The 21,348-nt window shown below is 49.2% G+C and overlaps 8 protein-coding genes across 8 annotated transcripts; 5 read left to right on the top strand and 3 right to left on the bottom strand.

The window, feature by feature from the left end:
* Positions 1 to 1,081: 1,081 nt before the first annotated feature.
* BO88DRAFT_445603 (LSM domain-containing protein) lies at positions 1,082 to 2,529 on the bottom strand (the record flags this gene model as incomplete). Its single annotated transcript, XM_025710225.1, has 6 exons — positions 2,199 to 2,529; positions 1,912 to 2,070; positions 1,783 to 1,827; positions 1,492 to 1,757; positions 1,376 to 1,444; positions 1,082 to 1,148 (listed from the first exon to the last, which is right to left on the bottom strand). Exons 1-6 carry the CDS (start codon positions 2,307 to 2,309, stop codon positions 1,082 to 1,084), a joined length of 717 nt encoding a protein of 238 aa, XP_025560183.1. The 5' UTR covers positions 2,310 to 2,529.
* A 245-nt stretch (positions 2,530 to 2,774) lies between these two features.
* On the bottom strand, positions 2,775 to 3,994 carry BO88DRAFT_406859 (uncharacterized protein). The gene has a single exon (XM_025707263.1). It carries the CDS (start codon positions 3,558 to 3,560, stop codon positions 3,168 to 3,170), a length of 393 nt encoding a protein of 130 aa, XP_025560182.1. The 5' UTR covers positions 3,561 to 3,994; the 3' UTR covers positions 2,775 to 3,167.
* Positions 3,995 to 4,265: 271 nt separating this feature from the next.
* On the top strand, positions 4,266 to 6,350 carry BO88DRAFT_406858 (protein MEMO1). The gene is made up of 3 exons (XM_025707262.1): positions 4,266 to 4,822; positions 4,879 to 4,947; positions 5,006 to 6,350. The coding sequence occupies exons 1-3, from the start codon at positions 4,668 to 4,670 to the stop codon at positions 5,877 to 5,879; spliced, it is 1,098 nt and encodes a 365-aa protein (XP_025560181.1). The 5' UTR covers positions 4,266 to 4,667; the 3' UTR covers positions 5,880 to 6,350.
* A 1,002-nt stretch (positions 6,351 to 7,352) lies between these two features.
* On the top strand, positions 7,353 to 9,455 carry BO88DRAFT_406856 (glycoside hydrolase family 71 protein). Its single transcript, XM_025707261.1, has 4 exons — positions 7,353 to 7,776; positions 7,826 to 8,354; positions 8,411 to 8,636; positions 8,691 to 9,455. Exons 1-4 carry the CDS (start codon positions 7,633 to 7,635, stop codon positions 9,304 to 9,306), a joined length of 1,515 nt encoding a protein of 504 aa, XP_025560180.1. The 5' UTR covers positions 7,353 to 7,632; the 3' UTR covers positions 9,307 to 9,455.
* Positions 9,456 to 9,553: 98 nt separating this feature from the next.
* On the bottom strand, positions 9,554 to 10,312 carry BO88DRAFT_469401 (alpha/beta hydrolase; the record flags this gene model as incomplete). Its single annotated transcript, XM_025711620.1, has 1 exon — positions 9,554 to 10,312. A coding segment is annotated over exon 1 (390 nt), but the record flags the coding sequence as incomplete, so codon positions are not given.
* A 677-nt stretch (positions 10,313 to 10,989) lies between these two features.
* BO88DRAFT_117197 (uncharacterized protein) lies at positions 10,990 to 11,509 on the top strand. The gene has a single exon (XM_025701319.1). It carries the CDS (start codon positions 11,100 to 11,102, stop codon positions 11,412 to 11,414), a length of 315 nt encoding a protein of 104 aa, XP_025560178.1. The 5' UTR covers positions 10,990 to 11,099; the 3' UTR covers positions 11,415 to 11,509.
* A 1,163-nt stretch (positions 11,510 to 12,672) lies between these two features.
* On the top strand, positions 12,673 to 13,886 carry BO88DRAFT_370452 (uncharacterized protein). Its single transcript, XM_025704177.1, has 2 exons — positions 12,673 to 13,203; positions 13,257 to 13,886. The coding sequence occupies exons 1-2, from the start codon at positions 12,752 to 12,754 to the stop codon at positions 13,708 to 13,710; spliced, it is 906 nt and encodes a 301-aa protein (XP_025560177.1). The 5' UTR covers positions 12,673 to 12,751; the 3' UTR covers positions 13,711 to 13,886.
* A 1,833-nt stretch (positions 13,887 to 15,719) lies between these two features.
* BO88DRAFT_469399 (uncharacterized protein) lies at positions 15,720 to 17,744 on the top strand. Its single transcript, XM_025711619.1, has 2 exons — positions 15,720 to 17,261; positions 17,315 to 17,744. The coding sequence occupies exons 1-2, from the start codon at positions 15,768 to 15,770 to the stop codon at positions 17,639 to 17,641; spliced, it is 1,821 nt and encodes a 606-aa protein (XP_025560176.1). The 5' UTR covers positions 15,720 to 15,767; the 3' UTR covers positions 17,642 to 17,744.
* Positions 17,745 to 21,348: the final 3,604 nt, after the last annotated feature.

Genomic DNA, 21,348 nt, shown 5'->3' with positions numbered 1-21,348 from the left:
GAGCTCCTAGGGACGTGCGGATTAGACGAGGCTTGAGCAGGCAGCGACAGACGGAACACAAGATCACAAATACAGAAGGAGAAAATGATAAGAAAAGAAAAAAGAAAAAAAAAATATTGGAGTTAAGTTGAGGGTGGCATGTGTAGGGGAGATCTGTGAAAGCTAGAAGCTCTGGACGGAGAATTTGGGTAGATTCGGGGCTGTGGGAGGGGGAATAATAATAGAGTGTGGAATGGATGCGTCATTATGGGGTGGGAAAGAATGGAGATGAAACCAGACCGGACAGGAAGGGAAACTCACCCTCACCAGACTACTGGGAAGATTGAAGCACTAAAAGCTGACGAGAGACTGCGTAATGGAGGGAGAGGGGTTTGACAAAGTTGGAGAATATTTGGAAAAGTCTAGTTGATCAAGGAAAAAAGAAAGGAAAAAAGGGGAGAGTAGGAAAGGTTGTAGTAAGTAAGTTGTAGCTTTGTTGGATGTCGCCTCAATAATCCCCCAGGCTGTCGTTTTTGGTCTCGATCCTGCAGCCAAAGCGGGTGTGGCATTTCCCGGAGGATCTGTCGGCCCGGCTGAAGCTTGGGCGGCTTGGGAGGCCTGAGGATGAAATAGAGCTGCCTAGAATCTCTTGGGTCACTGAAAAGAGATAAAGAGATAGTTAGATCAATAGATATAGAGATAGATCGAGATTCGAATTTAAAGTGACCACTCCCTACTAGAAGTCTATTTAGTTTCTTCTACTACCCAACTTGCCCTGTCTGTGCCCCGTTCTTCTTTAATTTATATCACCACGGACTATAGGAAGAATGAGTAGTTGTGTCGACGAACAGAAAGGCTTACACGCCCCCTCCCCTCCTCCAACCGATGACCGAGCCACATTTCAGCCCCTCGTGACTACTATACATACAGTAAAAAGTTGACACCACGCTGCAGCACAGACACGTTCTCGTCTCTCCATCACACCCGTCTCTTTTCTTGGCTTCGTTCTCTTCAGGGCATTATAGGTTCCTCGCGCCTGCAACCATGCATACAAATTTCAATCCAGCCTGGAAAACCGGACGCACCACTTAACTTCGGATGATCACCGAACTGTCAGCCTCTCAGATGCTCCGAGCACTCCCGACAATTCCATGAGGGAATTCGTCGGCCTGCTCCATCATTGGTCGGACCGGAACGCATGTAGTCATAGACTTCTGCTAGTTTAGATGAACTGCCGTCCCGCTGGTGTCGAGTCTACGACCCCTCCAACGCAGGGCCGACGACGCATCATGAGGCGTAGAATAATGTGCTATGCAAGATACCTCTTAGTCACAACGATGGCAGGACGCAACTTCAGTCAGCAGCAGGTCCAAACTCTACCCCACTGCAGGAACACCGCCATTTCCATCTCCAACCCCAGCTCAGCCTCGTCATGATCATGGCTTCTGCTGCCAAGCCCCCTCTACTGCGCCAAGCACCAACGACTTATGTCCGATCTTTCCTCCTAGCCACGTTGTGGTGGGCATGTTTTGGGTAATGTGCCTTGGCCTGCGTTGCAGTCTAGCTGATGCGGGTAAAGGTTTCCAACCATGGCATGTGTGACACTGAAAGGGATTACTGCGCAGGTGAATATGCAGAGTCCGCCTTTTTGACTCGGCGCTAATAGGTGCATTTGTCCAGTCGATTTCAGTACCTCCCCGATGACCATCATTGGTCACCCTATGACCGCCCGCACCCAATCCTAAATATGAGAAAGCTGGGGCCGAGCGGTGTAACAGCTTTTCGTGATGTTCGTAGCGCAACTTGGTAGACGGGATTATAAAGCAACGGCGTACCGCCAGTTTCATTCTACTTCTTCAGGGACTCCCGCGCGCGAATCTGCTGCGGGGTTTCCTCCAACTCAATTTTCGTAATATGTTGGCCAGGAACGACCACAAGACCGATAAATCGACTCGTCATATCCATCTTGACGCTCTGGGCGTCGACTGCGCTACCGGCGGCTGAATCATGCGTACCCGTGGCGGCGTCTCGAACAGTAGATGGGGAAGGGAAGCGGTATTCGTAGGTGCTGGCAAGGATGATATTTCGTGCCTAATGCAGCCAAAACAAGTCAGCAGGCGCTAGTTTATTTTCTTTCTCGTATTCTTGGTTTTCATATCCCTCCGAGCTATTCAAACAGCTAAAAGTTGAAACGGGAACTCATAACAAAAAGCACCTACCGCATCCGTACACTTGAAGGTACCCACGAAAATGCGCGTATCTGTCGCGTGCACTCGTAACGTCCGACCGATCAATGAGTCCAGATATTGGACTGCTTGATTTCCGTCCATTGTGCTCTGTCCTGTTCTTCCAATCGATTGACGTAAGGCAACCTGCCTAGCCACACCTTCACTTTCAAGCGGGGTGGGGTTTGACCACTAGAAGAAAGAAATCTAGCGGTCTAGACTATTCTGCGTTGTCCCAAGGCGAGGCGGGAAAATCAATCAAGGGGCGAGATTGGGGAGTCTCTTATAGCCAGCTGAACTCAAACGCCTAGTCAGACTGGACGGATTCCGGTTGGTTGTCGGGGAGAGAAAGATGGTCACCGGGTCGCGACAAAGAGATCCGCTGGAGACCTCAGGCATTCTTGTCGCATGTGACGTTCCGCAATCGGGCACGCTATAACAACGGCTCTTCATGTTGGATCTCGCTTCATCTTAAGGAAGAGGTCTATTCATGATTCGAAAGTTTAATGTAAATATAGCACGAACATAATTGTTCCAGATTGTTTACCATAATGATTACGTTAATCTCTTGTTTGCATCACTCAATATACTGTAGTATAACGATCCTCAACACATCTTGGAAACTATATACATCGTTTCGTCTGTAACTCTGCACCTTAGTCGCCAAGGTAGCTAGAATTGATTAGAGCTCAACTCGAGTATCCTGGCAGCCGTTTCGGTCAAGAGAAGCAGGTTCCGGGCTGCTTTAATTCATGTCTCCAACAAAGGAAGGCATGCAGGTGGATGGACCCTGCAACGTATATCAAGTGACGGTGTCGTGACGCTACCAATATGACCAGCACATTGATCCGCGCGGATATAATATTAAAATAAAGTTTATCAAGGTATCATCGCTGAAAGAACTAATGTCGTTGATATCGCACGCTGTGGGTGAAATGCACCCCAGACATGGCGGAGCACTCGTCATGCCCAACCAAACCCTCCGAATGGTCTCCGAGGCTCTTGGACTGACTCGTTTGTTACTGAGTCTATGTCCATATCGCTGCCTGTCAGCTGCGAAGGTGGGCTACTCGTACCCCATCCCGTCGAAGTAACTGGCGAGGACAGATTGAAGGTATGCGATTGAAAGGGTGTTGTTTGCAGTGGTATAGCATTGTTCGATGGTTGATCCAGCTTGTTTAAGCGGTTGTGAGCGGGTGTAGATTGGGAAGGGCGGAAGAATTTGAGCAATGTCTGCTGGCGAGGGTCGACGATCTCAGATGATGGTACAGGTTCTGGCTCCGTTGCCTCGTCCTCGTCCGTGGCAGGAGTAGGAGCTTGGTGTTGTTGTTGCTGTGCTGTAAAAAGCCATCGCATTGTGTTTTCTACTGGATGTGAGATAATTGCTCTCGGATAGTAAGGTGCAATCTTTCAGAACATACCATAGACTACTTCGTCATCCGGGCGATCGTTCCTGAAGCGCTTGCGGGTGCGACTGTGGAGATGCTTTGGGGAGTCATCTGCCACGAATGATGGTCCTGACATCACAGGAGCAGGATTGGGGGATGTGAGACTGGGAACCGAGGCCTTGCGCTTGAGGGACATGGTGTGAGGCAGAGAAGGTTCAGATCAGATCTCTAGTGTCGCGTGCGAATATTGAAGAGTTTATTTCTCGGTGGAACAATGCAGAGGACTATTATGAGAGGGCAATGTGAAGAATTGATCGTGCAGAAAAGTTTATTCACGAACAATGGGTAATTGTGCAGGCTGATATATAGAGTCGTTGGCTACAACAGGGCTGGGGAGCAGCCTTTTCCAGTGTGGTTGGGAGAAGGATACCGGCGCGTCGGGTCACGGGAGAAGCGTGAGCGAGACCGCGTACAAAATATGCGCTATTCCGATTCAGGGTAAATTGATCCGGGCCATACCAGTGATGGCAGGCGATAAAAGATAGCAGATAACAGAACCTTGGATCCCGCCATAGTCCGAGTAGCTAGCTACTAGCTACTCCGTAGTAATTTACTTACTCTTCTCTCATATGAAAGACTACATAGTATATGGTTCCAGACAGGCATTCCGCTTCGGATTTAGCTGTATCGGTATATACTCCAAACTCACAGGCACAAACAACCACGGCGCTGACAATCTAGTTCAACAAGGCCGGAAACTACTCCGGTTCTGCATGATCTCATGTTGGGTATTAGCTCTTTTCTGAAGAGTGTCTATGATCGGCATGCTGCCCTCGATGCTGCTTTGCGTCTGGAGAGCTTGGACCCGGCTGCATTCTTCGTTGCGGAACCCGCAATGACGAGAGTTCCGCCTTCCCCGCTTCTGCCTTATCAAGCTGCCACCGACTGTTGTTCATCGTCATCCTAACTCTTCACTTCGTCTTTGTCCCAGTCACACCTATATATACTGTATATACCATCGAAGCGTCTCTCTAATAACAGACCCGTCAGCTAATATCAAGTCAAGCGGCTCAACATGGATGCTCGTGAAGATAGTCATGCTGGTTCATGGTACTCCGACGATAAATCCACCTTGTCCTATCAACTGGATCACTGGTTGCAAGAGGTACCGGATGAAATCGAGGGCATCGGCAAACTACCTGTGCCTGGTGCACGAATGGTCATTGCGCCGTATGTATCAGAAAGCTAATTTGCATGTTATTTCTGACACTCTGATCTATTCTCAGACACGCAGGCTATGCATACTCTGGACGATGTGCCGCTTTCGCCTACAAGGCCCTGGACCTGTCACAGGCGTGAGTGATAGCCCTCTAGCCTCACTCTCGCTGTTTACTAAAGTGAATAAATGTATAGTAAACGAATCTTTGTTGTCGGACCATCGCATCACCATTACTTCACGACGCTTGCCCTTCCTGAGTTCACTTCATACCATACCCCGCTCTCTGACGACCCTCTACCGCTTGATACTGAGTTCATTGCCAAGCTACGTTCAACCAAAGCAGTATCACGAAATGGACTAGAATTGCAATTCACCACCATGTCTCGCTCCGTGGACGAAGCTGAGCACAGTATCGAACTGCACCTACCTTACATCCACCGTCTCCTACAACGCCAGCGTCCGAACCAGCCAACATCCCAATATCCGCCGCTGGTACCTATATTAGTGGGTGCTGTTACTGAGTCGACCGAGAAGGCTTTCGGAACCTTGCTTGCTCCGTATATTGATGATCCAGAGAATGCTTTTGTCATCAGCTCCGATTTCTGTCATTGGGGGCAGCGGTTCCGTTACACGTACTACAGCCCCCAGGCTCCTAACCCTGGGCCCAACATCCCCGTCTCCGCTCCAGGCCTCCCTCAACCCGGGATTGATGGCGATAGTGTAACCGATCAGATGGAGATGGTGTCTACCGGTCGCTCCTTGAAATCGCGGGAACGTATTAGGAGCCGAGAACCACCAATTCACGAGAGTATCTCGGCAGTTGACATTGCAACCATGGCAGCTATTGCCACCGGAGAGTACGCACATTTCTCGACAATACTCAAGAATACAGGGAACACTGTGTGTGGCCGTCACCCCATCGGCGTGATAATGGCTGGTATTGAAAATATTAGAAAGAATGAAGGGGAGAAGGGCAGATTTCGCTTCATCCGATACGACCGCAGTTCAAATGTGATAGAGGTGGACGATAGCTCTGTGAGCTACGTTTCTGCCTTTACCGTGCTCTAGGTTAGCACATGCTCACTGCAAATCAAGAAATCAGAGAAATTGTCATCTGTATCCAACCCTTGCTCGGGACTGTGAATAGCCGCGTGCCATTAAGGCTCTCTAGTATGGTGTAGGAATCATTTTACAACTACTGCCATTCGATCCGTCTTTCGGATATCTTAGCCTTCACCCTCCGCGAGAAAGCGGCCTGCTTATCCCCACAGCAGCATTTCCCGACCAAGGATGAAACCCTTGAGAGATTGAGATCACCGGTCCTGCTGCCAGGGAAGGGTAGCATAGAGGTAGTATTGCTAAGATGGCCATTCTTCACTCTTGTTGGGCCATTGGTTAATGCCCAATCAACGAGGTTGAAGCTCGAAGAGTCTACTATACCCGCCATGACTAGCAAGAAGACATGGTACTCGCGGAGAGGCTTCAGCAGGCGTCAATGAGGACAAACGAGCGATGGAAGATCATTGTCACATGGGCTCCCGATGGAAGCAAAGAAGGTTCGCTGTTACACGGCAATGGAGGGGGTTGGATTAAGGTAACTCGGCCACTCCGGGGCAATAGCCCCAAAGAGACTGGAGAAAAAGCCTCATGCCTGCCGTTTCTTGCTCACTGCATGATGCCGGTTTGCGGCGGGACTACATATGGTCCGATTGTCTGGTGATGGGATCGCGTGGCTGACCTGCCTGCCCGGTTACCCCGCAGCTTTGCGCGATGGTCTGCCGGGGATGGAGAAAAAAGCAAGTCGAAATCCCTCATGCATGATGCAGTGTTCAAAAGGTTGCATTGGGCTGAAGGCGATGTTTGACATTGGTACGTTGGGGCTGGTGTTGACGGCAGCCGTTAGCCAGTGACACTCTCCAACAACACCCTTAGTCGTGCGACTGCGGAGGTTTGGCACCACCCAATCGATGGAGATGAGCTTAAATTGAAGTCCTACATCTCGTAGATTTCCTAGCCAATCCGCAGTCAGAAGCGTTGGCTCAGCATTTTGGCTTTCTGACCCGTGCGGTCTCTCGGATACATCCGCAGCTTGAGCCAGATTCCTCAAGGTTTTTTTTCCAAACATTTGCGCCTTCAGGGCCCCAATGGTGTTCCTGTTTTGTGTTAGGATTGGACCCCTACGGTGATGCTCTTCACTCTCATTCGATTCCTGTTTGATCACTTCTGGCGATCTGTTGACTCTATTGTTCCCGTGGCGTGGCCAACGTCGGGATGTGCCTTCTGTGCCCGGGTGGATAGATCCATTCCCTGTCACCGTTTCCAAAGTCTAGGTCGTAAGACAGTCGGAGACAAATTGCAAGGACGGCGGAGATTGCCAAATGTTGTCACACACGCACACCGGGGCGCAGATGGTTGTTGATTCGGGCCCCATGATGCCACAGGTTGAGATGTGTCGGTATTTGCCGGCATACAGACGACTCAAGGCGACTATAAAAGGCGTTAATGGAAGCTGTTTCACTTCTATCAACTCAAAATCAGAGACCTGAAGTTTCAATCTAACAGGTAAGCCAATTATCTGAGTCTTTCCGGAGATAGTCTGCTGAAACAGAGCGTTGACTAGCACCTTTGTTGCGAGACGACAAAGAGCTGCATCTAAGAACTATATCATCTGCACTGCCCACGCTCGTTCTTTGGCTGTTTCCGTGGTCAGTCTTTCCTTGATTGCAGATCTAGAGGCGCTTGAGGCGTCTTGCTTTGTCATTCCTTATCTCTTTTGCATTCTGTTGGGCTTAGTCTCGATCACTGGTTGATTTTTTCGAAGATGAAGTTTTTCAAGTCACCCGTTCTGGCTCTGGCCGGTCTTTTTACCGCGGCGAGCTGTGCTCCCACGGGCCAGAACAATACTGTTCCGGTGAATGGCACCACTGAAGCGTCGACTGATCGACTGGTATTTTGCCATTTCATGGTAAGCATTCCATTGGATGTGATATGGCTGGGCTTCACTGACAGATTAGATCGGCATTACTAGCAACCGACAGAGCGCTGCGGACTATGATGATGACATGAAACGTGCGAAATCCCTGGGCATCGATGCCTTTGCGTTGAATATTGGGGTTGATCCCTACACTGACACGCAGCTCAACTTTGCGTACGAATCGGCCGCGCGCAATGACATGAAAGTCTTCATCTCCTTCGACTTCAACTGGTACAATACCGGACAGGCATCTACTGTTGGACAAAAGATCAGACAGTATGGAAGCCTGCCGGCTCAACTCAAGGTCGATGGCAAGGTCTTCGCATCTTCATTTGCGGGAGATGGTCTCGACATCAACCAGATGCAGTCCGCCGCCGGCACTGAAGTATTCTTCGCACCGAACTTCCATCCTGGCCAAGGAAATTTCGGCAACATACAGGGAGCATTGAATTGGATGGCCTGGGATAACAACGGCGATAACAAGGCACCAAGCGCTGGTCGCAACGTGACTGTTGCTGATGGCGACAAAGCATACGTCAATGCTCTGAACGGAAAGCCTTACATTGCCCGTATGTATCCCTCTGTGTTGTCGATGTGTTACATCAGTCTTGCTAATATAATACAGCTGCTTCTGGATGGTTCTTTACGCACTTCGGTGGTGAGGTGCCCTACAGCAAGAACTGGGCGTTCCCCTCGGATCTGTTGTGGTACAACCGCTGGTTCGAGATTCTGAACCTTGCACCTCGGTTTGTGGAGATTGTTACCTGGAATGACTACGGCGAGTCGCACTACATCGCACCGCTGGCCTCTCCACACACCGATGATGGCGCATCCAAATGGGTCATGGACATGTAAGTCTCCCGCCGTCTTCACAGCCAGCAAGACAATACTGACCAGTGATTCAGGCCCCACGACGGTTGGCTCCAGATGTCGAAACCCTTCATCGCTGCATACAAGAACGGCGAAAAGTCACCCGACAAGTACATCACCGAAGAAAAGTTGATCTACTGGTACCGGCCTACCCCAAGGAACATCAACTGCGACAGCACCGATACAACCATGGATGGCAGTCCCAACAATTCATCCGGTAACTTCTTCCGCGGACGCCCGAACGGATGGGAGTCCTTGCAGGATTCAGTCTTCGTTGTCTCCTTGCTCAAGTCCCCCGGCACAATCCAAGTGGCTTTGGGACAGAATAGCCAGAAGTTCGATGCACCAGCCGGCGCCAGTGCCTTCACTGTGCCCATGGGCGTGGGACAGCAGAAATTCGCTCTCGTCCGCGACGGCAAGACGGTGCTCAGCGACACCAGCCTGAAGGACATCGTCAACACATGCATCTGCGGGATCTACAACTTCAATGCGTATGTCGGCACGGTGCCGGCTCCGCCCACCATTGACAAGCTGGGCCCAGCTGGTCTGTCGGCCCTTCAGCAGGGCTTGCGCGTGGCATGTCCGACCAACACACTGGGCCTGGGGTCAGTTGCGTCGGCTACGCCTATCCCGACGCCATCTCCTGCATGAGCCATTACTTGGAAGGAACCCTAAGCTAAGACCATGTATCTTAACGTAAACGTATGGCCTGTACTTGATCTCCGTTGTCACTCACTCATTCATTCATTCAACGGAGAACGAGAGACTCGCTTTGACTGGAAGAATCCACTCTTTTATACAAACAATGCATTACACCCTCCACCAATCTCCATACTCCTATAAACCACCTCCCAAGTAAACCAGTAACCCACCCCATAAACCAACCAACACACCTCCCAAACCACCATCTCCTCAACCACTCCCCCCTAACAACCCCCGCCACCCCCGAAATCTCCGCCCCAGGACACAACAAATCAAACCCATGAAACGCCCCAGGCCAAACATGCACCTCACATTGCACCCCGTCCCTCAACAACCTCCTCGCAAACTCCACCCCCTCATCCCTCAACGTATCCGTACTCCCCACATCCAAATACACCCCCTTAGGCATCCCCTCACCCCCAAGCCACTCCGCCCTCCCAGGCGCCGAATACTCACTCACCACCCCCTTCTCATGACTCCCACTCCTCTCCTCCCCAAGTAACACCCTCCACGCCCTCTCATTATCATTCCGATCCCACACGCCCACACCCTCGAACTCCCTCGCTGACGCAGTCATTCCGATCATCCAGCATCGGACTGAATAGCATGAGGCCGTAGATCCGTGGTGGCCCTGGGTTGATGTCCCGGAGAAGAAGAGCTAGTCCTGCTGCGAGACATCCGTCTGCGGAGACCCCCCGTGACGGTTATTTTGTCCCGGTCGATGCCGAGGGTGGGGGCGTGCGTGTAGAGCCAGAGAAAGCCGGCGTAGGTGTCTTCTAGGGGAATTGGGTCCGGGTGGATGGGTGCGAGGCGGTATTCGATTGAGGCGAGGATTGTGGGTGGGGTTCGTGTGGAAGGGGAGGGGGGAAGGTTAGTAGGTTTGTGAATCGGTTGCCGGTTGTGAGGCCGCCGCCGTGGATGTGGTAGATTGTTGGGAGGGGGGTGGTGGTGTTGCTGGTGGTGGTGGTTGGGTGAGGATGATGGGTAGGTTGGGGATGGTGAGGGATATTTCGAGTCGAAGGGGAGAGGGGGGCAGTGGGGGGAAGGGGGATGGTTTGGGGTTGGTTGCTGTAGCGGAGGTTGTATAGGTGCTATGGTGGTGATATACTACTCATGCAGTAGTTGGGTATATGAATCTACTACTAGACAAATGATATGGTCGACGTGAGGAGATTTCTCATTCTAAGAACCACCTGGACTAAGCCATACTCAAATTTTATTGTCTGTATACTACTTGGCTATCTTTGCGACTTGGTCGTGCCTCTACTACTCCCTCGCTCCTACAACTCACGAGCTAACCCTCCTTGCAATTATCGTACAACCGTTCCTAATAACTGATGCTTGTAGTCAGTGGCATCTATTGCCTCTGATGCTACACTTCGTTGCTAGCTACATAATAGTTGCAGAGTATTGCCCGTTATGGCCGGTTGCTGCATCCCTAGCAGAGCATAACCACTGGTAGAAATATTTGCTGCTAACCGACTAGTATTGCTAGCTTAGAAGAAAATATAGAGTTATCACACAAAGCTGCTTACTAGCCAATTGTGCAGCTGAATAGAAGATGCATCGAAAGAGCCAGCATAAGTCATGTGCACTCATGCTAGGCCTTGCCCGTCTGGGATTACTAGTGCTGCACGTCATGTTGTGTCTCTACAGTGTCAAGCTATCCCTCTCCATAATGGAACTGGCGGCTCGCTCAACGGAGAAGAAGACGGTTACTGAAGCCTCCCGGAGAGACACATATGACTTCTGCTGTGGCTAAAGAGTTCTCGGCCAGTTTGGTGATGATGAAATCAATATTCCATCACGACCAAGTTCCTGTTCTTCGCCCTTGGCCTCGACCTCGCTTCTTCCTCGTCGGACTGCTTGGTGCCTGCGTCGAGGGGTGCTTTCATATGTTGTTTGACTATATAAAAAACCCATCCGATGTATATGAAATCATTACTGACAGATACAGCTCCCTACCTGTTTCCATCTATCAAAAGAGCAAGTGCCATAGAACCAGTATCCTGAACCTTCCGATGACTTGTTTTTATTGTCGCTTCCGTCTCAGTTAATATCTTGACGTCCGTGACCGGCTACTACGTCCTGTTAAATTATCTGACGGTTGTCTTCAATTTCATTGACACCCGGCTTCTGAGTATTGAGGCCGACTCTGGACACCCCAACTGAATTATCGACTCCGTCTGCAAGTCAGACAGTGCTCCCCTGGCGGTATTGCTTTGGCCGCCTCGATCATCATGTTCTCAAGAATTTTGTAGAGGCAACGGTGGCCTCCGCAGCGACAAACTATCACGGACCAGCTGGTGCGGAACATCGCGAGCGGAGTACCTTCTATTGACCCAGGGACGGTGGTCAACACTGGTGCCACGGATCTCGTAAGTCATGTGCCGGTGGAACTGTACCATTCGGTCATTGTCGCGTATAACAGAGTCGTAACACATCCACATTGTGTTGGGGTTGCAATGGCGTGCTGCAGTGTGTCAGGGGCGGTTCTTTTGAAGTGGGTGCATATGAAGGGAGAGAAATGATGGACGGGCTACGGCAGGATGTAGCATATCTCCAGATGAATATATTAAGAGATAGATCGACTAAAGCAAACTAGTATAGAAGGATAAATGTTAAATCATTCAAAGCGGGGAAACATATCCATGGTACAATAGTCAAGATCCAGACCGGGAGAGATACTTGTATACGGGGTGGACCTCGGGCCAGCGCAGCCCGACCAGTCCCTAAACGTCGGAAGGAAAGACGCGCCCTGCGTTGGACAGAGAGATAGTGGCTGCCTGATGACCTGGCTGGCTGTCATACTATTTGCAAGTAACTCCGCCTGAATTCCGGACGAGCCAATGCCATGTGTGCCAGCGAGAACAGTTCCTCGTCTCCGACTGTCTCCGGCACAGCTTATCGGAGAGACTCGAGGGACTTATCGTGGTTTATCTCCCGCCGGCGCATTTAAACCACCACCAACCCCTGACCAAATAGTTCGCTGCATCTCACCGACTTTCTCGGATCTACTTTGCTTATGACCTGTCCTGACCGGCACAATGATCTTCTCCGGTGAGGCTGTCTTTTGTTGATATCTGCCACCCCAACAGTGCCTCTGTTCCTCGCCATGGATCTGTTCGGTTAAGCCTGGCGCTTACTGTCGGTTTCCCCTCTCCATCGCCTACTGTTGTCCTTCACCCCGGATCTCGCGTGATCGATTTCCATTTCCTACCTCACGTTGATCTGTGTCTTCCAGATCATTGCGCATACTTGTGACCCATCTCGACTCTTACTTTGACACCATGGCTTGTTGACGGGTTGATCCCGCCTTGTGCTTATACTTGTGCTTCATTGATTGTTCTCCATCTCGTCTTTGTCCACGTGCCATATCACGACGCCCGACGCCATGGCGCGCACCAAGCAGGGAGTGTTTTCTTGGGAGGATGTGTTGGCGCATCGTTACCAGAGTACGTATATCCCATTCACCAGTCATTCTCCACATTCTGGTAACACACTAACCACCCATCGCTCACCAGACAACAAACCCTCTGGGCTCCCCAGGTCACGTCGATACAGCGTCGTTCAAGGTCAAAGGACGTCCTCTAAATCCGACACCAGAACGGAATGGGCCATCCAGTCGCAAAGCGCCTTACTGGCCAGGCTATCGCCCGAGCTGCGACTCATGATCTGGGAGATGGTCCTGGGTGGCATGCGCATCCACATCGTACAGCGTCAGAACCGGCGAATGGGACATATAATCTGTCCTCAGACCAGCGCATGCGATATTTGTCGCGGTGGACTTCCGGGCATGAAAGTGTCGGCGGGTCTGCTGGCGCTGTCGATGACATGTAAACAGATGTAAGTCAATCTCATGTGCCTACTACGTAGCTTATATACTAATTCCTACTCAGATACTGCGAGTCCATCTATATGCTCTACTCGCTCAACACCTTCGAATTCAGCAACACCTGGTCGCTGACATACTTGCGACCCACCATCCCGGCCGACTTCTGGGACGCCATCCGCGAAGTCGAGCTCCGCTGGGCGTTCCCAGGCCACTGGCTCCCCTGCAAGGACCCCGTCAAGTCGGTCTACTTCTCCGCTGGCCGGCAGCAGTGGGTCGAGACGTGTCTGGCTCTCACGCATATGCAGGGCTTGCAGACGTTCACGCTGCAGCTGAGTGGGAGCTGGTTCTGTGAGCCGGTGGAAAAGATCCCAGTGTTCTTGGAACCACTGCGGGAGCTGCATCTGCGGCAGCGATGGAAGTTGCAGCTGCCGAGGCAGCCGTACTATGTAAAGGAGATTCGGAATATTGATGGGGATTTGAGGAAACGAGGAATTGAGTGTGTGGTGAGGGTAGTTTAGCATTTCTTTAATAGCGTGATAGCGTGCAGGCGATATATTTATACCCTAATAGTTGAACTGTTTAATGGATGGAATTGAGTGATCTGGAATATATCAAGATGAACACCTGCTTAACACCAGTATACCACTATATATATCTCACTCTGCTAATTCACAATATATATATCACACCCGACATAGGACTACTACTACTAGGAGTTATGTACAGACAGAACCCTGACACTACCCCTAGTCACTACTAATTAGTATCTACACACCCAACTCGATCACTTATCCTAAGCTAACTATCATCAATCCTCCTTTCTACCTTCTACAACTTATTACCAACCCAAACAACCACTACTACTTCGGAGTACATCCATCCATCCAACCCCAAAACGTACCAACCACAACACAACAGTCTAACAACAAACTAACACCTCTACATTCCCACCCATCACCACAGAAACCCCAAGATACCCATCTAGTAATCACCTAATCCAGGGATAGATATACCCACCACAATAGCTAGGTAAATAGATTAAAGACACCATCCAGCCGAGGAATGTACATATGTATGCATGTGGCGTAGAACAGGTTATGTAGAGTAAAGTATACCTATGTCGATGGAGTGGGTGGATTTTGTAGTTTAATTTCGTTGGCATTCTTCGGCGTTTGTCATGTCTTGGATGGGTGCTTGTTTGGGATGTGGTTGAGTTGGGTGGGTGCTGGTTTGGTGGTGGAGGGATGGTAGTATAACTCTTATTTTGGGAATGGGTTTTTATTCTGTGGATTGAAGATGGGGTTGGTATCTTGGAGTGGGGAGAGTAGCTATAGTAGTAGTAGTGGTAGGCCAATTGGTCGGGAGTAGGGGTATTTGGTGATGATTAGGGTAGATCTATATAATATTCTATATAATAAATATGTCGTTGTATGGAATATTGAATGCCGGTCTCGACTGTTCTTTGCTGCTTATGCCTACTGGTTTATGTTTATGTCTAGAAGTCTACTATCAGTACTAGAAGGGTGCTTACAGAGCGTGGCGTTGTGATAGGTTATATTTAGGATCTCGAGAAGCTTCTTCTACGGTCAATGCTTGGGAGTGTATAGGGTAGGGTAGGATAGAATAGGATGTAAACACCAGCAAAGCTAGGTGCATGCATTCTCCCCTGACCTACTGGAAGAAAACAAGCTCATCATTTACCAGTACGTTCTAGGTGTACACGTCAATTCAGCTGTTGTGGTGGCTGGTGGCTGGGCAGAGAGGAATGTGTGGACATTCTTGACAAGGAGGCGAGTGAGTTGCGAGATGGAAGGTTGATGAGGTGCTCGATTGATCGGTTCCATGGATGAGATGCTAATCTTCATTTAATTCAAATTGGGTAGAGTCGGTTCTGGAAGGGATAGTTTATGTTGTAAGCTGGATGGGTGGAGGTTATACAAGTATAGATGGGAGGGAAGAGAGGAGTGACATCAATTGCTTGTACCTGGATTCTTTAGCGATAGACTCGCATTCTTGGGAATTGTGCCATTGACTTTTAGTCCGAGCAGTCAAGCGAAATGGAGGAAGGCCAAGGTAGACAAGCTAGCTAGAGGTGCGGTGTTGGTGCTGGTGCTGGTGCTGTCTTCCGCCAACTCAACTTCATCTCACGTCGACCAGACGACGCCAAAATTCCCGAGCAGTCTCCCCGGTTAATACTCCGCGGATACACCCTTCTTCTCTCACCTGTCTACTCACTGATAGCCAATGAACCCGGGTGCAAGCCTGGTGGAATGCCTCTTTCTCCCCAAGAATGGACAGCCGACATACCGAGCCAAACAACAAACAACCAAATCTACGAGTCAGTTCCACTGATGTACATCCAGCTTCCCAGCTTAAGCTAACAGCACCAAAGGGGGCAGTTTGTTGTTTAGTCCATCGCTATGGATCGACCGTCAATAATCATATCAGACCTATTAAATACATATCACTTCAACATGCGGCCATATATCTCAAATTCTTCTTCTCTTCCCCAGCCCCATCTGTTCACGTCGTGCTACATGCTTGCCCTTCTGTACGACCTTAGTGATCTACGACCATGCGACAGGCCATTTCCACCCGCACCTCTGGTGCAATTCGAAGGGATGTTCAAATAGCTCAAGCTTCCGCCGTTCCGTATTCTTCGTACGGAGGTTCGTCATCTACCTACGACGACGGTCAGTGGCACGGAGGGTATTCGTCGGGCAATTCGTACGGTCAGCAAGGTTCAAACGGTCAACAATCGGGGCAGTCAAGCGATATGTCCTCAGGCAACGCGGGCACAGGAAGCTCGGGCTCGAGCGGTGCCTCCTACAATGCAGGATCTCAGGGTGGTGCTGCCGCCCAAGCCAGTCCTGTTGCTTCCACAGAAAACTCAGCTTCATCATGGTCTGAAGGAAATGCCGCCAACAGTGCTCAGGCAAATAGCGAGTCGTGGACTAGTCGATATGTTCCAAACTCACCGTCTCCATCGGTTGTAAGCGCGACATGGGAGACTTCGACTATTCCTACACAGACAGCCAGCTGGACGAGCATGACATCGAGCACTTCCACAACCAGCAATAGCACACCAACCCGCTCGAGCACTACCGAAACAGAGACGCCCGCCAGTACAACGACAGCAGCCGCCGCTGCAGGAACCTCGCATGGCGCTACCCCCCTGTCTACCAAACTGGCTATCGGCCTCAGTGTCGCAGTGGCTGTAGTAGCCATCCTAGGCTTCTTCGTGTGGTCATTGCACCGGAAGAAGCGTGCTTTGCAAAAGGCGATAGCTGGTAACAGGACCCGCGACGAGAAACCAGACCCTAGCCCACCGCAGCCCTCTATGATGAAGAGGTGCGCCAACAGTATCTGCAATAATGCAGCAATCATCAAGTTCAAGTCCACCAGATCGCGTCTTCGTTCTAGTTCAGTGCGTCTTCCTGGAGCTCCCAAGTCTGAGTACAAACCGATCAAAGACTTGGCACTCAAGGTGTATGCCAATGGCCGCGGAATGCTGCGTACAGCAGCCAACATTGCACGGTCTACTTGGCAGAAGTCGCACGTACATGTTCCGCGCCCTGCTTCCGAGTACATGCACGATCCCAACAGTGTGGTACGGGATGGCTTCCGTCAAATCCATCGGTCATACTTGTCTCTGCCTCAGGCGCGCAGCACCACCAACAATAAGGATAACAAGGACATTCATCCAGCATTGCGAGGTCTACATTCCTCGACTGAGACATTAGTCGGTGCAGACATGGGCAGAATCAAGGAAGTCACCGTGTCCAACACTCCTCCAAGAGAAGAGACTGGCAGGATTCCAGAGGCGAATGTCGCAACAGTAGAAACCATTTCGCGAGGCACATCGACCAACTCCAGTTCCCCGGCTGTTTCTCGAAGCCCTACCATCGAAGTTCCTACTATCGAAATACCCACTTCTCCTGGAGCACCACCCATTTCATTGGCTCGTGTGTATCGCGTCGACATGGACTTCCGCCCTGTGAGCCCTGAGCACATTGGACTGAAGGAGGGTCAAACAGCTATCCTGCACCTAGTGTACGAAGACGGATGGGTAAGACACCAACCTTGTATTCCCTACCGTATAACTCTTACTAACATACTCAGGCACTGGTTACTGTTCTCGAGACAAACAAAGAAGGCCTCGTCCCTCGGGCATGTTTCTCCGCACAACCCATACGGAACCAAGCCCAATATCTCGGAAACAACATCAGCATCTCGACCGATCACGTCCCTCGCTCTCCGCGTCCTGCCACTCCCACCTCACCATGTGAGTCCACATCTGATGGCGATCTCGGACGGTTCTACTCGAACTGTGTGAGTCCGGAGTTGCCGCCAATGGACGATGAAAGGCCACAGACTCCAAAGCTGAAGTCTTTGCCGTCTATCGCGAGCTTCCTGAAATCACCTCCCAGCTTTAAGAGCATGGTTTAGGTGATTAGTAGAATTCTCTTCCTGTGAATATTCGGTGTGACCCGTGTTAAGCGACGGGAGCACTTTTATTGTATATACATGATATCATAATGTCTTGTGCGGATACCTATAAACATTTATTGAAGACTTCAAGAGATATTGAAATGGGCAGACGATGTCCAGGTAGCGATTTTGCCAAATGCATTGGCAGTGAGTTCGGCTCAGGGCTAGTTATCCTGCGACCTTCTTTTTGGGAGAGATAAATCTATCTTTAGACTGCTTTTCCTGTGAAAGCCTATCTTGCTCGCCAGCCTCATCAGGCTTCGTGCTCGAATGACCACTTATTAGCACAATGGCTCCTCGTTTGTATGATACTAAAAGTATTTGTTTGTTGCTTGCCATTGTTCAAGAGCAATCACACCATAGATGGCAAGCTCATTCATTCATATGATAGTGCCTAGTATTATCGCTTCTTGTTACATGCGCCGCAAGACCTTTGACAGAATAAGATAGTAACTATGCTCAGAGTATAGTCTTTTTTATGCTCCCTTTTCTATATTATATATATACTCTGCATATGTGTATATATCATAAGGCTGGAGTGAGTACTTGGGCAGTCGTTATTAGTGTTTTCCGGATAGCAGATATAAATATTGAATGTCCGTAACTACTACAACAATATATACTAGTTCCAGTCATGTCATCCTTACCATTACTCTTTATCATGGCATTGAGTGTATGGAGTAACAGGATATAGTAAAAGGATCCTTCATTCAGATTCAATGTCTACCATCTACTACCTAACATTAAATAAATCAAATAAAAGTACCTTATAGTAATATCCTTCTATCCATGAACCACATACAAATTATTAACCTATTACAATACTCGACATCTACTGAACCAACGAATATACTACCCATAAATATTCCACAACTATCACAGCACATACCTACATATGCAGCATAAGCATACATACATCGTGAACGGCAGAATAAAATACAAATACACAGCAATACCATGACCACACAATCGCACACTCACATGACACCACAACCGACGAACCACAAGCGCCTGTTCCAGTGCAGATCACCGCCGATTTCATTTCCATCTAAATTTAGCTCTTATGCTATCAGCCTTTCTTAGCTGGTGGATTTGCCGTGCGGGGTTCTCTTCTTCTTTTCTTCTTCTTCCATATCTTCTTTTTGTCAGGGATTTTATGTATTGACCATGATTGTTTAATAAATGGCTATATAATATGTATCAAGATCATGAATATTTCATTCTTGCATTGTGTATATACAGTTATACACATATATGGCTGAAGCACAAAGTAGATGGACAACATTCCTGTTCCTGAACCATACCTCACTACTACCTACTTACCCACACCACAATCACACACTAACTCACTCTCCATAATACCAATAATCCAATTAAATTATAATTAATCAATCAATCAATCAATCAACAACCCGGATTCCATCCCTGTCTCACTCTCACTCCCAGTCTCACCTCATCCTCTCAACCATCATCCGACACCCGAACTGACACCACAGTCAGGAAGTAGTTCACTAGCCAGGTACAAGTGTACTTCCACGGTCGGGTAATTCCTATCCTTCTTTACCCGTTCTATCCTCTTAACCCAATGCATCATGCATCTACTACTATCTTTCCATCTACAGTAGTATCTACAGTACGGAGTACTACACAAGGTAACCCGGCCCACTCCACTCACTCCACTCCACCCATACATACATACCCCGAACCGATGGAAATAATGATGCCTGTTCTGGTGATCAAAATCCAACTCAACCCGTTCCTGACCTGACCTGAACCTGACCTGGCCCGTTCCCACGTTCCCTCCCTCCATTCCAACTTCTGAAACCTTAGCATCACGTTCTCATATCATACGTACCAAATTACCAACTTACATTGGTATGTTCAATGTTCAATTGCAGAATCCATACATACATATCCAAGACATGGAAGACACTGAATGGTATTGTAATTCATTCCCCCAAACCGGGGAGAGAAAAACAAGGCCCCCAAGGATTGATCCATTTGATCTAGCGTAACCTGTTTGGGCCTTTGGGAGGGTCGTCGGGGTCTAGGCTAGTCTAAGACGGGTTGAAATTGTGGGTTTCTTAAGTCTTAAGTGGAGAGAAAGGTAACTACTAACTAGGAAAGTAAAAAGGGGAGGGGGGGTTCGGGTGTGGGTTTGGGTAAGTTGCAGAGTTTACTTAGTTGGACCCTGAATTTTCTTTCCCTCTCTCGGTTCGAAGTTTTCTTGGCTTGGGGTAAGGTACAGTACTAAATCCATACCTTCTTCCATTGGGTAAGGGAAAGTAAATTGGCTGGTAGGTTTGGTTTAGTTGGGGGAAATTAAGGGTTCTTTCTTCTCTTCGTTCTATTTCCGTTCGAGCTTTGTGGAAAGTATTATGTTTCATTATCATGTTTCTTTTTATTCTTATTTTTTTTCTTATTCTCTATAATATTCGTATGTAAGTATGTGCGTATGGCCTGATAATAGTATGAGGGTAGGTCTGTTGGAGAAGGATGGGGCAGGCAAGCCTGGAGGGTCCGTTCAACTTCCGGAAAGTCCGGGCGAGGCGCGAAAAAAGGTCTTGATCATGGTGCGTGTAAGTCCATCCTCTTCAAGGTACAGACAAGGCATAGATTTACCCCATATAACTACGATCTATTGATCTTGATAAGGGTCTCGACCAAGACAAAGTGGATATCATTATAATCTTGAAGGTGATCGTGTCGAACTATCTGTTTATCCACAGTGCAAGGACACAAAATGAGGGCAGAACTAAATTAGTACGAATTGGTCGGATTGCAATACGAACGGCTGGGCTTGGACGACGCACGTATCTTCCCATCTACGCATGGTGGTAAAAATAATATCAGTAAATGTCAATTCGGTATCTGAGATCGCCAGGAGTCAGAACAAAAATGGAAAATGAAGGTGCCGCTGCGCCTGTCAGACCCCAGCGCCGAAACAACTGTCTCATAAACGCGGCAATGACTGGCCAACGCCAGTGCTTGGCATGCACCCTAACAAAGAACACGGGATGGAAATGAGAATGAAAAAATTGGAAATGATTATAAGGAAATTAATATGGAGAAGCTGAGGAAATGCTCAAGGCTAAAACGAATCCAAATGAAAAGCCTGTCACGATCGCGCCTCCCAACCTGCCCGTTTCCCCAAGGTATCCGATTATATAACCTGAAAATGCATCATAAATAAAGAAAAGGAAATGATCTGGTGGTGGACAAAGTGTCACAGAATAAAGGAAATCCAGAATGAATGAGTAGATAGAATAGGATGATCAAGGACCATCACTAAACAAAAAGTGTTGTTGGCGAACACTAGTAGTATTCGCAGCCCGCCGACCGAGGCGGTCGCCTCGGGCGCGGCTGGGCGAAAAACGACCCGATTCTCGTCCGGACGTGAGCCCGGACGCCGGCAGAGGTGTCATTAGAATCCATACGGAAATGCTCCTAGCAGTGGAGGATGTAGCGAGTCGTGAAACATGCGATGCCGCTGATGTGAATCCGATAACAGGCGGAGGCCAATCGTGTATCTCGTGTCATGTGTCGTCCATCGAGAAACGGTCCAGCCAGATTATGTGGTCGTGTAGGGTCGTACCTTGCGGGGAACCGAAGTCCCGACCGGTCGCTGCGTACCGATCAAGAGGCACCGAGCCTTACTTGCCGCA

This window comes from Aspergillus vadensis (genome assembly GCF_003184925.1).
Source record: "Aspergillus vadensis CBS 113365 unplaced genomic scaffold BO88scaffold_21, whole genome shotgun sequence".
NCBI classification, from domain to species: Eukaryota; Fungi; Ascomycota; class Eurotiomycetes; order Eurotiales; family Aspergillaceae; genus Aspergillus; species Aspergillus vadensis.
Note: the sequence above shows the minus strand (reverse complement) of the source record. Positions and strands in the feature narration are given on the sequence as shown.

Excerpts from the sequence above, each read along its gene's own strand:
- BO88DRAFT_406859 (XM_025707263.1), bottom strand. The coding sequence starts at position 3,560 with ATGCGATGGCTTTTTACAGCACAGCAACAACAACACCAAGCTCCTACT.
- BO88DRAFT_117197 (XM_025701319.1), top strand. The coding sequence starts at position 11,100 with ATGACTTCTGCTGTGGCTAAAGAGTTCTCGGCCAGTTTGGTGATGATG.
- BO88DRAFT_370452 (XM_025704177.1), top strand. The coding sequence starts at position 12,752 with ATGGCGCGCACCAAGCAGGGAGTGTTTTCTTGGGAGGATGTGTTGGCG. Across the intron at positions 13,204-13,256 it reads TCGATGACATGTAAACAGAT|ATACTGCGAGTCCATCTATA; the intron begins GTAAGTCAATCT and ends ATTCCTACTCAG.
- BO88DRAFT_406858 (XM_025707262.1), top strand. The coding sequence starts at position 4,668 with ATGGATGCTCGTGAAGATAGTCATGCTGGTTCATGGTACTCCGACGAT. Across the intron at positions 4,823-4,878 it reads GCACGAATGGTCATTGCGCC|ACACGCAGGCTATGCATACT; the intron begins GTATGTATCAGA and ends ATCTATTCTCAG. Across the intron at positions 4,948-5,005 it reads GCCCTGGACCTGTCACAGGC|TAAACGAATCTTTGTTGTCG; the intron begins GTGAGTGATAGC and ends ATAAATGTATAG.
- BO88DRAFT_406856 (XM_025707261.1), top strand. The coding sequence starts at position 7,633 with ATGAAGTTTTTCAAGTCACCCGTTCTGGCTCTGGCCGGTCTTTTTACC. Across the intron at positions 7,777-7,825 it reads TGGTATTTTGCCATTTCATG|ATCGGCATTACTAGCAACCG; the intron begins GTAAGCATTCCA and ends CTGACAGATTAG. Across the intron at positions 8,355-8,410 it reads CGGAAAGCCTTACATTGCCC|CTGCTTCTGGATGGTTCTTT; the intron begins GTATGTATCCCT and ends AATATAATACAG.
- BO88DRAFT_469399 (XM_025711619.1), top strand. The coding sequence starts at position 15,768 with ATGCGACAGGCCATTTCCACCCGCACCTCTGGTGCAATTCGAAGGGAT. Across the intron at positions 17,262-17,314 it reads TAGTGTACGAAGACGGATGG|GCACTGGTTACTGTTCTCGA; the intron begins GTAAGACACCAA and ends TAACATACTCAG.